At 34.4% G+C, this 17,389-nt stretch overlaps 2 protein-coding genes across 2 annotated transcripts; one reads left to right on the forward strand and one right to left on the reverse strand.

The window, feature by feature from the left end:
* Nucleotides 1-3,948: 3,948 nt before the first annotated feature.
* LOC107816202 (large ribosomal subunit protein uL5z) lies at nt 3,949-6,214 on the reverse strand. Its single transcript, XM_016641893.2, has 5 exons — nt 6,068-6,214; nt 5,878-5,985; nt 5,658-5,700; nt 4,633-4,828; nt 3,949-4,343 (listed from the first exon to the last, which is right to left on the reverse strand). Exons 1-5 carry the CDS (start codon nt 6,068-6,070, stop codon nt 4,148-4,150), a joined length of 546 nt encoding a protein of 181 aa, XP_016497379.1. The 5' UTR covers nt 6,071-6,214; the 3' UTR covers nt 3,949-4,147.
* Nucleotides 6,215-13,159: 6,945 nt separating this feature from the next.
* On the forward strand, nt 13,160-14,045 carry LOC142175318 (uncharacterized). The gene is made up of 3 exons (XM_075241903.1): nt 13,160-13,340; nt 13,492-13,798; nt 13,889-14,045. Exons 1-3 carry the CDS (start codon nt 13,160-13,162, stop codon nt 14,043-14,045), a joined length of 645 nt encoding a protein of 214 aa, XP_075098004.1.
* The last annotated feature ends 3,344 nt before the right edge of the window (nt 14,046-17,389 follow it).

Here is a 17,389-nt window from a genome sequence, read left to right on the forward strand (position 1 = left end):
CAAAGGGTAAAAGACCACTCAAATTCAAATGGGTATTTAAACTCAAGAAAGATGGAAATGGCAAGTTGGTCAGATACAAAGCTCGATTAGTGGTAAAAGCTTCGAACAGAAGAAAGGTATTGATTTTGACGAAACTTTCTCATCTGTTGTCAAAATGACTTATTTTCGAACAATCTTGAGCTTAGCACCTAGCCTAGATCTTGAAGTGGAGCAGTTGGACGTGAAAACTGCATTTCTTCATGAAGATTTGGAAGAGGAGATCTATATGGAGCAGCCAGGAGGATTTGAAGTAGCTGAAAAGAAACACATGGTGTGTAAGCTGAATAAGAGTCTTTATGGATTGAAGCAGGCACCAAGGCAGTGGTACAAGAAGTTTGACTCATTCATGAAAAGTCAAACTTACATAAAGACATATTCTGATTATTGTATATACTTCAATAGATTTTCTGACAACAATTTTATTATTTTGTTGTTGAATGTGGATGACATGTTAATTGTAGGAAAAGACAAAGAGTTGATCGCAAAGTTGAAGGGATATTTGTCCAAGTCATTTGATATGAAGGACTTGGGCCCAACACAACAAATTCTGCGTATGAAGATAGTTCGAGAGCGAACAAGCAGAAAGTTGTGGTTGTCTCAGGAGAAGTACATTGAACGTGTACTGGAATGCTTCAACATGAAGAATGCTAAGCCAGTCAGCACACCTCTTACTAGTCATCTGAAGTTAAGCAAGAAAATGTGTCCTACAACAATGGAGGAAAAGGAGAGCATGACCAAAGTTCCTTATTCCTCTGCCATCGGAAGTTTGATGTATTAATGGTATGCACTAGACCTGATATTGCTCACGCACATGGTATTGTCAGTAGGTTTCTTGAAAATCCTAGAAAAGAACACTGGGAAGCAGTCAAGTGGATACTCAGATACCTGAGAGGTACCGCAGGAGATTGTTTGTGCTTTGGAGGATCTGATCCAATCTTGAGGGGTTGTACAGATGCTGGTATGGTAGGTGACATTGATAATAGAAAATCCACTACTAGATATTTGTTTGCATTTTCAGGGGGAGCTATATCATGGCAGTCGAGGTTGCAGAAGTGTGTCGCACTCTCTACAACTGAAGCGGAGTATATTGTCGCTACTGAAGTTGGCAAGGAGATGATATGGTTGAAACGGTTCATTCAAGAGCTTGGATTACATCAGAAGGAGTATGTCTTCTCTATTGTGATAGTCAAAGTGCAATAGACCTTAGCAAGAACTCCATGTACCATGCAAGGACCAAACACATCGATGTGAGATATCACTGGATTCGAGAAATGATAGAGAATGAATCTCTAAAAGTCTTGAAGATTTCTACAAGTGAGAATCCCGCATATATGCTGACTAGGGGTGTACATGGACCGGGTTGGTTCGGTTTTTATCAAAATCAAATCAAACCAACTATATCGGTTTGGATTGGTTCGGTTTTGTCGGGGTTTTCGAGTTTTTTGTTATATGAATATTATTTCAATCTTACTTTGTTAAATTTTTGATAAGTAAAGTATATGTTAAGTAAAAATTGAAAAAATTGACAAATATATGATCTATTAAAATATTCTTATGGAAGAATTTTCTTAGTAACACATGATAGTTATTTTTTAGTCGTCTGACAATAATTTTACTTTCAAGGTTAACCGAATTTAATAATTAAATATAAAAATAAATATGAACTTATATAATTATATGTTCTATTTAATTTTAAATTATCGAAATGCCTTTTCAAATTCGAAAAAGATATAAGAATTTAATAGATCTTGATATATGAATATTGAAGAACAAAGAGATTGACGTATTTCACTAACATTTGATAAGAAAGTGATCGTACAACCCATTTAAAGTTAATAAATATGGAACACTTCATATTTAACTAAATATTACATCCCATAAGAGAACCGCAAATATTTCTAGATATTTTTTAAAGAAAATTCTATGAGAAGTCTTAAAAGTATATATAAAAATTATATATATGTCGGTTTGGTTCGGATTTTTTTACTCAATACCAAACCTAATCGGATTTTTTAATCGGTTTGGCTTGACCTTTTGGTTTGGTGCGATTTTTCGGTTCGGTTTGTACACCCTTACTCCTGCCTTTAAAAGACAGATAGACTGTTTCCAATAGACCCTCGGCTTAGGAAGGAGAGAGGGGAGGGGCAATAACAAGCGAACCGATCTGGAGGGGGAGATTTGTGGTGTCCATCCCCATAAATGAAAAAAGAAAAGGAAGAAAAAGTGTTAGATTCCATTATGACTTATTTTGGATTTGATTTGCAAATCTACAAATTGTGAAAAATAGTATGCGTTAGACAAAGCAATTTGCAATTGCAAAAACCAATCGTTTTGATTGGTGGAAAATTGGGCGCTCAACACTATAAAAGGAGAGTTTCGGCTCTCATTTCTACACACCAATCTCAGAGAGAAATATATCTGAGAGCATAGAGAGCAGTGTGAGGTATTCACAAGCGGTGTAGTCTGTGAGAAAAATAGAGAGTGAGCGATATTGTAGTGAGGTGGGAATTTTATTATTTCTTTTGAGTGTATAGTGGTTCCTGGAGTATTTACTCGGGACTACGGAGTGTAAAATTCCTCATTATAGTGGATTACTTTGCTCCTCTCGGGCCTGTGGTTTTCCCTTATTCATAAGGGTTTTTCACGTTAAAATCTTTGTGTCCTTGTTGTTCTTTTTATTCTTGTTGACTACCGTATCTCGGCACTACGTTATTATTCCGTTATTATTACCGTGAATATTATTTATGTTGGGGGTTTATTCCCAACATAAATATCCCTTTTCTAGGAGACTCTGTGCCTCAATTTATATCACAAAATGGGAGGAAAGAAGAGAGTTCGGGAACCAATCAGCAAAAGGACGGAGAAAAAGAGAGTTTGGGCACCAATCAGCATAAAACAGGCAAGGAATTTTGATTTCTGTAGAGTTTGCCGATTTTATTGTATGCTAAATGCAACTTTTTTTGTTTTGAATAGGCATAATAATCACAAGTTAGTACTAGTTTTAATAAGACAAATATTAGGATTGAGAACACTACTACAAAACTTTAGGCAAAATGAATTTTCATTTGCAGTTATCAGAGCTGAGTAATTAATGGAAAGTTAATTATAAGAATTATTAGCTGAGAGAAATAAATCGGCTGATTGGATTAAGCTGCTACGTGCAAAAATCAAGTGGATTAATACAAGAGGCACTTTATAGTTGCTAGTTGCTACTGACGAAGAATGAAATACCAAAGCTGATTTACTCTGTATAAATTAAAAATGAAGGAGAAGCTGAGCAAAATTAGACATGTTTTTAATTGCCAACCTTATTTCATGCATGTCACTGCTGCACTTCCTATGTTACAACCATTATTCGTCCTGAAATAGATTTTCTTTTTTTTTCTTGGTCAAAGATGTAATCACAAAACACTAACAGTATTTGACTCCCTCTAGATGCTACTAGTAAAAGTAGTACTAACATACAACTCACACACTAACCACAGTCAATGAGATTTAGAACCTAATATTTGCCTGAAACAACATTTGAAGAAGTGCTTATAAAGATTATAAAAACTCCTGCAACCACTCAAGATCATAATTGTGCAATAAGGAACTTTTAGGATCACAAGATAGTCTCCAATTGTATATCCTAGTGCAGAAAAAAGTAAAATTTCATTCAGCCCTTGGCACATTTAAAGTTGCTCTTATAGTGATTAATGTCGCAGGTTACATGTGGAAATACCCCTCTGCAAAAATACAAGAGGACTGTATTCAACCTCCCTTATCATTGCATTACGCAATTTGTGTACAGGGTCAACCCTTTGATTAAAGTATCTGCAATGCTACGAGATAAATATAATTTAAATTTAAAATCAGATAAGTTTGTCGCCAAGAGAAGCAAACTACTAGAAATGCACGACAGAAAACTAACACAAAACGATATAGTAAGATTGAGTTGATCGCATAGCCAAAATGAAAACATAATATGACAAATAACAGTAACTCTCAAAAACTATTTAACTCTGGGAGTAATTAGATGTTGGTCTACAAAATGCATGAACATAAACTTGCTACTGAACAAATTGATCCAGCAGACAGCTCTCAACTAGCTCTCAGCTTACTCAGCTTACTGAATGTTAGAGGACTTGTTAAGGATAACACCTTCATATTTGACCTGGAACCACTTCATGGCGTCTTCCTTTGTAACCCTGTGCTGGATTCCAACCCGAGACTTGCACCTACGACGTCTGGCAACACGGTATCCTGGGCGTTCTAGGACAACATAGAAATCCATACCATAGATACCAGTCGAAGGGTCATACCTTTAAAACATTTAAACAAATAGAATGTCAATGAATCAAGAAGGCACAAAATTGCACAGATATAAATGCGGAAGAGCAGATGCAAATCCTCCTAGGCTCCCATAGTAAGGTAAGGTAAAATATAACTAGTCTTTGTATACTCATGAAATAAGAAACCAAACACTTCTAGAAGAGGATTAAACAGTAACCGACATATACGTGATAAAAGCTGGCAGCACTCCTAAACTATATATGTGGAATGTGAAAGATATCTAAACAACAAATTAGAGATAGATCTCAATCTGCTTACTTAATTCCAAGATCAATGTGCTCCTGAATACCAAATCCAAAGCAGCCAGTCTCACTGAAGTTCCTTCTCAACAACTCATACTCCTTGACCTTCAATCCACTCTCAAGGAGCTGCATAGCTTTATCCCCTCTGACAGTGACGTAGCAGGCAATCTTTTCATTACGTCTGATTCCGAAGGATCGCACAGTATACCTTGCTGTCAACAGGAATAAAGCAAGCATATGACAAGCCGAAATAGCACCCAACGCAAAATGTGTAATAACATATAGTCAGCTAAAAGACGAGGAAAAATTGAAGCAAAAATTGCTATTAAATGATGATTTTGGTTTACTAGAGACATCAACAGATTGTTTTAGCTCGGTGGAAACAAAATCCTTTTCAAACATCTCATGAAAATAACCATACACGTGAGACCAATATCAATGTAATACAAATGAGGAACATTATGTGTAACTTGAGACACGTAGGCCGCAAGTTTCAATCATTATTACACCAACTTGACCAACTAAGAGCACTAACTCGTGCTGCGTGCATCCACTTTAAGAAAAATAAATCCACATTGATTAGAAAAGTGTTTTTATTTTGCTAGTTGCTTAACGCCTTAGCTCGTCACAACATAATGAGTTTAAACAACAGCAACAACAGGTAAGCCTCAGTCACAAACAAGCTGGGGTCAGCTATATGAATCATCGCTGACCATGCTTCTCCATTTAAGCTCAATTAACAAGAAAAGTTTAAACAATAACTATAAATAGGAAAACAAGGGGGTGGTAAAACCCTACAACCTCGTATTTCTATTGATTACAAATTAAAGCCAAACTTCAACAAATTACCAGTTCAGCACTAACATTACCTTATCAGATTCTTTCACGCAAAAGAAGAGTTCATTCTTTGACGGACACAGAGCTCAAAAAACATAGAAATGAGCTGGATACAAATGTTTCTTAGAAATTGGAACTAGTCATAACACCCGAATTCGCAAATAAAAAACGAAAACAAAGTGCAAATGATATTCAAAATCTTACCCTTGGAGAAAACAGGGGATTGGCCACTGAGTTGCTCCAAGACCTACAAGTACAATAAAAACATTCAATTAACCATTTAAACACATTCAATAATAACTAGTCTGGATCGAATATATAAAACGTTTATAATAATTCCACTCTATTCGGGTCCCATTTCATTCTAATACTGGAAAAATAATGTCTTTTTAAGCGTAAATTAAGGGGTTATGAAGTGGGTGACCTTGGCGGCTCTGGTGAGACGATCTCCGCTTTCACCGACAGAGATGTTGAGAACGAGCTTCTGGACTTTAATCTCCCTCATCGGATTGCTCAATTTCTTCTCTGAAGCCTAAAAAACAGAGCGAGTTTAGATTATGAATACAAATATGTAAAAGCAACAACGAAATCGAAAATGGAAGGCGGAGAGGTACCATTGCGCTTCGTTTGTAGCTACAGGGCAGGTAGTTTAGGGTACACGGGGAAGGGGAAGGGGAAGGGGAGAGTCTGAGAAACCCTAGTTCAATCCCAGTATATATATGTGCGTCTAATGGAGCTGCGCTGTTGTTAGCTTTCTCAACCTAGGGGCATTTTCGGAATGATTCCTAATATGCTCATTAGATTGCATTTAAATCCGTAATTACGTAAAACTGTCACTTTATGTAACAATTAATTTGGCATGGTCACATCGTTATCTTATTTTTTCTTTTCTTTTATTTTTTTAATTAAATAATTATATTTTATTATTTACCTTATCTGTTTACATAATAATTTTATCATGTACCCTACTTTTTCTTGTAAGTTTTATTTTTTATTTTGTCGGTACATGATATGATTGAAACGACGGCAAACGATACAATCTATCCAAATATTGTATTCATTAAAATAATATAATACAATACACTACGATACGATACATTATGAAACGATATGTAACAATCATCCAACAAACCGTTAATATTGTACTCTTTGCTTCATTACACGAACCATTAAATGTTCGTTTGGTGTGAAGAAAGAATGGGTAAGAGGCCTAAAATACCCCTAGGAAAATCACCGTTCATTATTACTTTAGGATCATTTATACATCTATCGTTAGAAAATGGTCTTATATTGTCATTGTTACTAGCATTCTCCCACTTAAAAAATACGGCAAAGGGCCAAATATACTTATGTATTTTCGAAAATGGTCTAAGAATACTCTTCGTTATACTATTGGGTCATTTATACTCCTCCCGTCATACTTTGAAACAAATATACCCTTACTTTGGATGAAGTGTCACGTGGCAGCACCAGATGAAAACGACCCATTTCTTTTTTTTTACCTCATTCGTTTTACAAAATCCACCACCCGACCCGTTTTAAAATTCAGTTTTCCGTTTTTTTAAAACATATATTTTGTAAAAACTGGAATTTATTTTTTGTAAAAACTGGAAAGAAAAAAAAAGAATTTGCAAAATATATATTTTTAAGTTTTTTCAGTTTTTTTAAAGTATTGTTTTTGTAAAAACTGGAAAAGAAACTGAAAAATATATATTTTGTAAAAACTGAAAGAAAAAAAAAATTGCAAAATATATATTTTTCAGTTTTTTTAGTTTTTTAAAGTATATTTTTTGTAAAAACTGAAGAAAAAAAAAGATTTTGCAAAATATTTTTTTTTAAAACTAATGCATATGTAGTCCACTGCTTTAGAAGAGTTTTATTTTTTTCAGTTTTTACAAAAATAAATACTTTTAAAAAACTAAAAAAAAATTAAAAAATATATTTTGCAAATTTCTTTTTTTTTCCAGTTTTTACCCAAAAAAAATCCAATTTTTACAAAATATATGCTTTAAAAAAACTGAAAAAACTGAATTTTAAAACGGGCCAGGTGGTGGGTTTTTTAAAACGGATCGGGTAAAAAAGAAATGGGTTATTTTCATCTGGTGTTGCCACGTGGCACTCCATCCAAAATAAGGGTATATCTGTTTTAAAGTATGACGGGAGGGGTATAGATGACCCAATAGTATAACGAGGGGTATTCTTATACCTTTTTCGAAAGTACAGGGGTATATTTGACCCTTTGCCGTAAAAAATAACAAAGCTAATTTAAACGATAATCAAAAGTTTAACGGGTAAATTTGGACTTTATAGAAATATTTTAACACGTGGAACCCAATCAATCGATACTTTCATTGAAATCAATAGTAAATACGGGACCATGTGCTAACATCAAATAAACGGTGTTATTTGTATATCATGTCCTTTTACAATTTATAATTTAAGAAAATGACATTTTTATATCTCTTATGTGTAAAAGATAGATATCTTACGTGTAAAAGTAAATCTTCTATGTGTAAAAAAGGAGGTAGGGTCATAAAACTAAAAACAAGTTTGTAAAGAGTCACAAATATACAAATAGCTTTAGAGTACAACAACAATAATAACAACTCAGTATAATCCCACTAGTGAGGTCTGGGGAGGGTAGTGTGTACGCAGACCTTACCCCTACCCTGGGTAGAGAGGCTGTTTTCGATAGACCTTCGGCTCCCTCCCTCCAAGAACTCCTACCTTGCTCTTGGGGTGACTCGAACTCATAACCTCTTTGTTGGAAATGGAGGGTGCTCACTATTAGTACGGATGGTAAAATTGAAATTTTTTGTAGTAAAGAAATAAATTTGAGCATCTTCCCTTAAAAGATTTTTCAAGAAAATGCTTTCTTCAAAAAAAAAAAAAAAACAAATTGGTTTTGGGGGTGTTTGTTTTTTAGAGTTTGCAAAAGTGATATCCTTTAAGAAATTATTTTCGGACATTTTAAATGATGCTTATGTTAGAGTTTGCAGACCCAAGTTTTAAGCTTTTACGAATTGTTTGATTAAATTATTTGCAAATTCAAGTTTTGCTCCTCGAACAATCTCTCGTATGGTCTTTCATGAATTGCATTGTCACGATCCAAACCAATGGGCCGCGACAGGTACTTAGTGCCTTACTCAAGCGAGTACCAATGTAAAGTATCTTTCTTATCAAACTATCATGGATAAATGAACCGTAAAGGCCGTCATGAGATAACCAGAATAAAACATAAGGGAATACTCGACATAGGACGACCCAACATGGTATACAAACTTATACATATGACATACTGGCCTAAAAGATCAAAATAATCATTTGTATTCTCAAAACATAGGTCGACAAGGTCATACAATAATCTCTATACATGACATCTGTCTACAAGCCTCTAAGAGTACATAAACGTCATAAAGGTCGGGATAGGGCTCCGACATACCAATCAATATATGTCCAAAATATATTGACCAAATAGGCAACTCCGAATGAAGTGCACCAACACCTTCCGCTGAGCTGATAGCCTACTATGAGGACCATCAACCTGTAGGGATGTCAGTACGAATAAAGTATCGAGTATGTAAGGCATGAAAAGCAGTATATAAAAGACATAAAGGAAACATGGAGTAAATGACTCAACCTGTAAGTTTGAATAGCTCAGTGAATAATGAAACATTTATAGTGTCATGTATATGCGTATAAATGCCATATCATGCATAGGTATATGCGTACATAACATCATCAAGCCTCTGAGGGCATCCCATCATATCATCTCGGCCTTAGTGGGCGAAATCATCAATGTATGCCAGCTAATCAGGTGGTGGTGCGTATATAACGTCGTAACCTTTTTTCATACCCCATATACATATAATATATGCGTATATAACGCCATCTGGTCATGTGTCAACGTACATGTATAAATGAATGCAATGCATAATGAAGTAAGTCAATAAGATCTCTCGGAATATCATAAGATCAATATGCCTTCGGTTAATATCACGAAATATACTTTATCAACTTACATATTTTATGAGACCCATGAACATGCGATATAATAATAGGACACATGGGAAATCAAGAACATAGGCTCCCATATTACTTCTAAGAATAGAGTCATTTGTGAAAGTTGCGTATTTGCTCGTTTCGTTTGTATCATATGGATCATGCCAAAAGGAAAGAAGGGATAACCTTAACATACCTTATCACAGTTTGTCCAATGACCATGTAGAACTCGTCTCATCACACTTAAATCTATAACAACGATAATAATACTACTGTTAAGCTGCGAATGATGCAACTATCGTACAACGAATGACGAGCTTATTTTACATTAAAACGAACAACATCTCCCGTGTTTTCCTTGCTTTCCCCAAGTTCATAAAACAATAAGAACACATAAAACCTTCAACTATATACCTTCAGCATCACAACACACCCAACATCCCAACAACACCAATCAATCTATACAACAATAAGTGCACAAACATCACCAACGAAACCACAATTTAACACGACGAGCGGCAAGCTTGAATTAGAACCAAACCCCAACTCTTTTTTCCATCTCCCCTGTACTTACAACACCATAAAAAGTCCAGCATATAAACATATATATTGACATGGCATTCAAACCTTATATCATAAAAGTAACATAAAAAAACTCAACAAGATATAATAACAACATGGACAACTTCTAGGTATTGTGTGGTTTCTTCTTCTCCTATTTACAACATCATCAACATACTCAACATATTGAAAAGAATAATAACAATAAGGACATTATATATATTCCATTCCCGACGATTTACAGTCATGTAAAGTCATATACACAACTCCAAAATAGTCCAATAAGATACAACAACTTCTTATACACTCCAAGTTCTATCTTGTAATTCTTCATCTAAATAACTTAACTAACACATAGATAAGATTAAGCTCAAGCAATAGGGTATTATACATACCTTAAATAATCAGAACAAACTCGAACCAAAGTTTCCCTTAGCTTACAAGAACCCCTAATAGCATCATAATACTATAGAGACTCTTTTTTTCGCTTAGGCTAACTATTGAGGTTAGGTCTAGGTAAAACCACCTTGGATTCGACTTGGAACCTAGGAGAACTGTTAGAGAGGTGTTGAGAGAGTTTGAGAACTGTCCTTGGTAAAAAATGACTAAAAATGAGCCGTTCAACCCCTTTAAAATGTTCAAGGGTCGTCTACCACCTAAGTGGGCCCCATTGGGAGCTGCTTGGCACAGTCTCACGAAAACGCGAATATCTCTCTACTCCAATATCGTATTGACAAACGGTTTAATGCATTATAAACTAGACTCGTAGATCTTCAATTTGGTAGGTGGAAAATCCCGTAATTTCAAGTATATTGGGAGAAAAGCTCCGCTACATTTGACCTGATTTTCAGCACATTAATGAATGCAACTTGTGGTGACCTTTGCCAACTTTTGTTCCACAACTCGCTCGACTTCAAAACATAACACACGACTATCATATGACTAAAATAACTCATAATATAACCTCCTTATCATGTTAAGTACCCTAGTATCACCCCAAAAGTACATGTTATAATATTCCCAACTTGTCGGCTTTCGACGAGACTTATTTTCTTCAATTTGTTTTGCTTTTAGGCCTTTTAACCGTCTTGGTACTTGTTATCCATGATCTTAAAGATTTGTAACCTCCAAGGTAACATGATTAACTTACTTTATGTACTTTCAAATGTGATCTTATTTCTGAGCTTACATCAATAGACTTACGACATACTCTCACGTACGAAAACAAGGGGTGTAACGTGCACTTTGTCTTGGGATTGCATGTTTAGAACATTTTTCTATTTTTCACCCGATATTCAATATCTATTTTTGGACCCGGCTTAAATCCTACCATATTTAGAACTTGAATCAACTAGGGAAGAATTACATATCGTTCCTAGTAATGGCGTTTGTGAATATATAATAACATCACATAATCTTTTAAAAAAATGAAAGTCGACAAATTTCAACTATTAGAAGAACTGAAGTATATCATTACTATGATTTGTAATCAAAGAAAATAAAATTAACTCATTATTGCCTCTACTATAATAAAATTAAATTTGATGCAAATATTGGCTGCAGTTAATACAAAATTATAACAACTGCAGTAGTGGGAGTAAATATTGAAATATTATTTATGATGAGAAATAGATCGTCGATATGATTCATGTTATTTATTCTTTTAGTTCTAACTAATATCATTGAAGTGTAACTTTAATTTTTCTTGGAAAAACATATAATCAAAACATAATTATATTTTGAATTAAGTTATTAAACCACAAAAACGGTTCAAACACCTAGAAAGTTTGTGGACTTTTATTCAAAAAATAAATTGCACATGAATGTAATTTTCCAAAAAACAAATAGTTGGGCTTGACTTTTTTTTTTTTTTTTTTTTTGAAACAACAGTACTTTAATTTTGGGAAACTGAGTTTGAATAAGTTTTTGCTTTAGGAGACCAACACAATTTGGCGCCGAAAAATACCTATCTTCATTCTTCAGTGATGTTTTAATTTCCAGATTTTTTTATTAAGCCCCATAAATTTGTTTTGAAAAGAAAATTGTTTCAATAATTAAATAATTATGTATTCGGAAATTCAAGAAATCCTTAAAAAATTTTACGAGCCACCAACGCCTCAATTAGTGAAGACAGAAAGCTCACCAAGTCCAAGTGAGCTAGCCCTCAACCTCGAGCTATCCGAAGTAGAAATAGTTCTCTCTTTTTCTCTCCGGCCCTCTTCTTTGAATGAAAAATGTCTCTCTCATTTTTCTAGTATAAAAGTGGTAGGTTAAGGCAAAACATATTACATTCAAGACATAATATTGTGCTACCAAAGGACATTTAGTCAAAACACAATTATAAAACACAGATCAAACATGCAGATTATCGAAACTAAAAAAACATAATTTCAATTGAATTTGGCATCTACACCAAAAAGAATTGTTAAAAGTGTTGGTATTATTCCTATTTAGGCGTTATACTCTAATTTGATAATGCAAAGAATAAGAAACTTCTTATTCACAATTAATCTGTGGTTAATTCTCATATCTCTCCACCATTATTTTTTATAACATATCTAGATTGTATGTATATGCAAAGTGGGAGAATGAAGTTACTACTTCATAAATGGTTCACATTCATTCATATGATAATTTCTTAATTTTTATTACTTCATTTGGGAAAAGATATTAGTTTTTCAGAAAGTTGAAGTTAGTGTCTTTATGACAATTTTGTCATTAAGACAAGAATAATGTTACATAACATTAACTCCCATTTGATTCTTACATTTTTCTGATGGAAGAAACCGTAGATGATTTTCCTATATAAGCATCATCATTTGTGAAGTAAATAACCAACCAAAAATATTATTCTCTCATCCTCTCAAAAGATTATTCTTCTTCATATTTTTCTGGGCAATTCTTTTTTGTAAACTCTAAACTTCCAGCCACGAGTACATGTGTTTGGGAGTATTGTGGAACCTTGGGGAGCGACTGATCTTAACGATTTGCATCCAGTCGGACCGAAATCGCTTTCAAGACAGTTGCTTGTCACGACACAGTATTTATTCGATAAGCTATTTCTATTCTTTTATTATTATTGGTCAATATTATCAACTATTTTTCTAACAATTTGAAAGCGATTTTGCGTATAATATTGATCAATGGCTACCACTTTGACTAAAACTCTTCCCGATTTGTCAAAGCTTGAGCCTTTGGATGGAAAGAATTATAAGGGTTGGTCCCAGAAACTTTTGATTTTCTTCGAACAATTAGAAGTTGATTATGTTTTGTTCAACAAACCTTCTACTAATGTTGTTTCTAATACTGATGTTGTTGTTGATAGTTCTAATACTATTGTTGCTATTGTTGTTGATAATACTGCTAAAAAGAAATTCGAAAAAAGATAATAAAACTGTTCGAGGGCATCTGCTTAACCATATGACTAACCCTCTGTTTGATTTATTTATAAATTAAAATTATAAATCTGCTAAAGTCATATGGGATAGTTTGGAGAAGAAATATGGTATAGATGAGGCAGGGAAAAAGAAGTATGTGGTTGGAAGGTGGATTAAGTTCCAAATGGTTGATGATAAGCCAATTATGGAGCAGGTTCACGAGTATGAGAACTTGACTGTTGATATTCTGAACGAAGGTATGGAGATGTGTGAGATTCTTCAAGCTAATATTCTGCTTGAAAAGTTACCTCTTTCCTGGAGTGATTGCAGGAACCAACTCAAGCACAAGAAGAACTTAACCCTCCAAGAACTGATCAGTCACATGAGGACTGAGGAATCAAACCCGTATCAAAGATGAAGAGGCAGAACGTCTTAAGGATAAGATAAAATCTCTCTTTCTTAATTCTTCTAAACTAACCTTGTGGAATCTTCTAGTACTTTTGTGGAAGACAAGTTTAAAGGAGAACAGAAGAAAGGCCAAAAGAAAGGATATCTGAAGAAGCAGAACTACTTCAATAAACCGGAGGACCAAATACAAAAGTCGAAAGGACCTTGCTATGTCTGTGTAAAACTTGGTCACAAGGCTTTCTAGTGCAACCAAAGACAAGGACAAAGCTCGAAGCATGGAGGGAAAGCTCTAGTCCAAGATAACCTTATTGAAAGTGTTGATGTGATTGCTGCTATGGTCGTTGAGGCAAATATGGTGGCTAACAAGACTGATTGGATACTGGACACAGACGCTTCAAGGCACCTCTACGCCAACAAGGAATTGTTCCATAACTTTGAGGAATCTACCGATGGCGAGTGTGTCTACATGGTTAACTCCACTACGGCTTGAGTTATGGGTAAAGGAAAAGTTCCTTTTAAGTTAACTTCTCGAAAAACGTTAGCCTTGAACAATGTTTTGTATGCTCCCACTATTCGTAGATGTTGATACCCAATTTTGCCCTCATATTTTATAAATATCATGTATATTTTTAAAATATCATTTTTGCACCATCACCAATTGACAAGAGTCATATAAGTATTTTCTATAGTTCTTTTCATAATTTTAAGGCTTTAAAATTGGTTTTCTTACATTTAAATTATTCAAATATTTATTAATTACTCCTTCGAATTATTTTATGATGACTTAATCATTCAAATTTATTGTTTACACCCACATATATGCTTTATAATATTTTACTTTATTTTATATAATTACATTTGTATTTTTCGAACTATTTATACAATTTCGCAACAATAGCCTATATTCTATACATAACTACATTATTTACATTGTTTACACTAAAATAGTATTTTTATATTTTTATAATGCTAAGCTATTATTTCCAATCATTTTACTGTATAAGTGATATTTTTATTATTTATTAATTATTTTTTATAAATTATTTTAAACGAATTCGCATATTTAATGTTATAGCCCAATCAGGGCTAATTTCGGACCAAAGTACGGGCCCAAACACTTTGACCATTCATTTTTTCTCTTCAGCAGCCCAACCAAACAACCCCTTTTAAACCCGATCGCGATCCGTTCATTTAACCCGCCCCATTTCCTATTCGATCTTGACCGTTGATCTTAAATGATCAATGGCCCATAATAAATCCCTCATTCTCCTTATATCCCCATAAACAAACCCTAAAGACCATTCCCCCAACCGACCGCCTTTGCATTCTCTCTATTTCTCCTCTCTTCACAAAACCCTAGCTGCGTTATCCCCCAAATCTTCTTCGAATCCGGCTATACTATGGAACCCTATCACGATATTACTTACCTTATTCCGCTACTACTCATGCGTTTATGGTGTTACTTAGTACTTGCTCAATTTTGGCAAGTACAACCTTTCAAAATCAGACCTGATTGACTTCGATCTTCGAGGATTTAGACGGTATCTCGTTTACATACACTTGAAATGAGGTGATTCTTGCACTCCTAGTTTGATTTACAGTTGGCTGAAACCAACTAGGGTTTTATATCTCCATCTCCTTTACCGATTCTGATTGCATGAGATCTTTTCTTTCTATTTTTATGTTTAAATTTATTGTTTTCCATGTTTGTCTGTTCAAATCGATCGCTATATAAACCCCCTTCCCCTCTAAGTTTGAATGACTACTGCTATGACTACTACTACCACTATTCTCCCACTCTCATTCATCCTATACTATTCTGAGATTTTAATTTTTGGCCGGCTGAAAGCCAAGGCCAGCAGATTCTGTTCATTAACCTCCTCCAGTGCAAGCACTGCTCGGAGCCCATTTCGAGGCTCCTGTGAACTCTGAAGAACTGGGGGTTTGGGGTTTCATCATTCTCCAGTAATTACAACTATTCTTGAGATTTTGAATTCTTTATCAGGCTATAATTTTGATTTTTTGCATAGTTAGCTAAATCGATTCATGATGTTTACTTGGTTTACAATTAAACTTGATTGATGTTTATCGCACTTTGTTTGGATCCCTGGAAATTGCGTCTTTCTAGAATTATTTTCTTCTTGTCGAATCCCTTATGCATTATCTGCTGTTCTGCTGCAAATTATGTGATTCCATTATCTAAATACTTAGCCTAATATGCTCTTCCTTGACATTACTAGCCTTAATACATGCCCATTGTAGATGTCCAACTTGATTAATTACTTTTCTTCACGTTTAAGTCTAATTGATTACTCAAGACTGTTGCTTATCATGAATCCATGATTTAGAATCTATTAGGAAATTAATGTATGCCCAGAACCTATTGGAATGTGTCTATGCTAAATCTTTCATGTATACCTGTTATTTTCCTGAAATCAACTTGTGATTATATGAATTCTATATGCTAATACTGTTGCAATGCTAAGTCAAACTTGTTCTTTGCTTTGATGTTGTGTGCTCACTGATCGTTTGAGACTCCTAGGGTGAATTCCAATCCATGTCTAGTTTACTTCTCTTTATGTTGACTAAGACAAATCCCTGCCCTCTTCACATAATGCATGCTTACTTTATTTACATAAAATCCAGCCTCTTCACATCTGAGTGCTTACCTATTGGATTTAAAACCTTTATGTGGTAAATTGTATTTGTCTGAATATTTTACATGTTAAGCTCTGCAAGTTGTTTGTTCTCATTAGGCTCTCATGTTAAAGCTTCCATGTTAAGACTATATCTCACTGGTTCTTGTCTATGACACTACTAGATTTTCATGTTCAAACCCCTACCTAAAGCTCTTTAGGCTAGTTCTGGACTATACTTTGTTTTGAAACTTTGTTTGAAATAGCCATGTTGCTCTTAAACTTTGTTTCTGGAATGATAACCATAAACTTACCTCATATGTGCTTTGTGTGCCTTCCAATGTAGTATGATCCTATCTATATGTCTTGGCTAGAGCTGCCATTGGTCACGATTTAAGGACTAAGTGTTTAAGCTTCAGAGCTGTTTAATTAATTCTATGTGGAGTTTTTTGCCTGTATGGCTAAGTTTGGCATCCGTTTGGGTAAGTATGTTATTCGTTTGGGCCTGGTATGTTGGGTTCGAAGTATACTGTCTGCACTTGGAGGTTGGGCCTGCTGTCCGCATGAAGTTCTAAGCCTGTTTGAAGGCCCAGATATATTACTGGGTTATTCTACATTTGTATTGGCATGTAATTATTTAAAATAATCTGTAATAACTTGTAAAACTGAGTGATGGGGAAATTAGTGAAAATGGGACTGAGGTATTCTAATGGTTGCATAAATGGGTAGAAAACATGCTTATATGGTCTATGTGTTTTATTTGCTATTTCGTTTAGCATGCCTTATTTGTTATTTCGTTTAGCGTACTTTATTTATGTACACTAATATAATCATGCCTATAGAAATCACACACACTTCACTTGTACACTATTCAAAACATGTTAGTACTCGCCATACTTGTTTTCTATGTCCATTACTGTGCACACTTAGACAACATGCCTATAGGATACAA

This window comes from Nicotiana tabacum, chromosome 21 (genome assembly GCF_000715075.1).
Source record: "Nicotiana tabacum cultivar K326 chromosome 21, ASM71507v2, whole genome shotgun sequence".
NCBI classification, from domain to species: Eukaryota; Viridiplantae; Streptophyta; class Magnoliopsida; order Solanales; family Solanaceae; genus Nicotiana; species Nicotiana tabacum.

What these genes read in the sequence shown, in the direction of transcription:
- LOC107816202 (XM_016641893.2), bottom strand. An exon ending in GTCTCACCAGAGCCGCCAAG is followed by an intron (nt 5,701 to 5,877) that starts GTCACCCACTTC and finishes TTGTACTTGTAG; the next exon opens with GTCTTGGAGCAACTCAGTGG. An exon ending in CACATTGATCTTGGAATTAA is followed by an intron (nt 4,344 to 4,632) that starts GTAAGCAGATTG and finishes AATGTTTTAAAG; the next exon opens with GTATGACCCTTCGACTGGTA.
- LOC142175318 (XM_075241903.1), top strand. Translation starts at nt 13,160, where the DNA reads ATGGCTACCACTTTGACTAAAACTCTTCCCGATTTGTCAAAGCTTGAG. An exon ending in TACTGATGTTGTTGTTGATA is followed by an intron (nt 13,341 to 13,491) that starts GTTCTAATACTA and finishes AATCTGCTAAAG; the next exon opens with TCATATGGGATAGTTTGGAG. An exon ending in AGGACTGAGGAATCAAACCC is followed by an intron (nt 13,799 to 13,888) that starts GTATCAAAGATG and finishes GGAATCTTCTAG; the next exon opens with TACTTTTGTGGAAGACAAGT.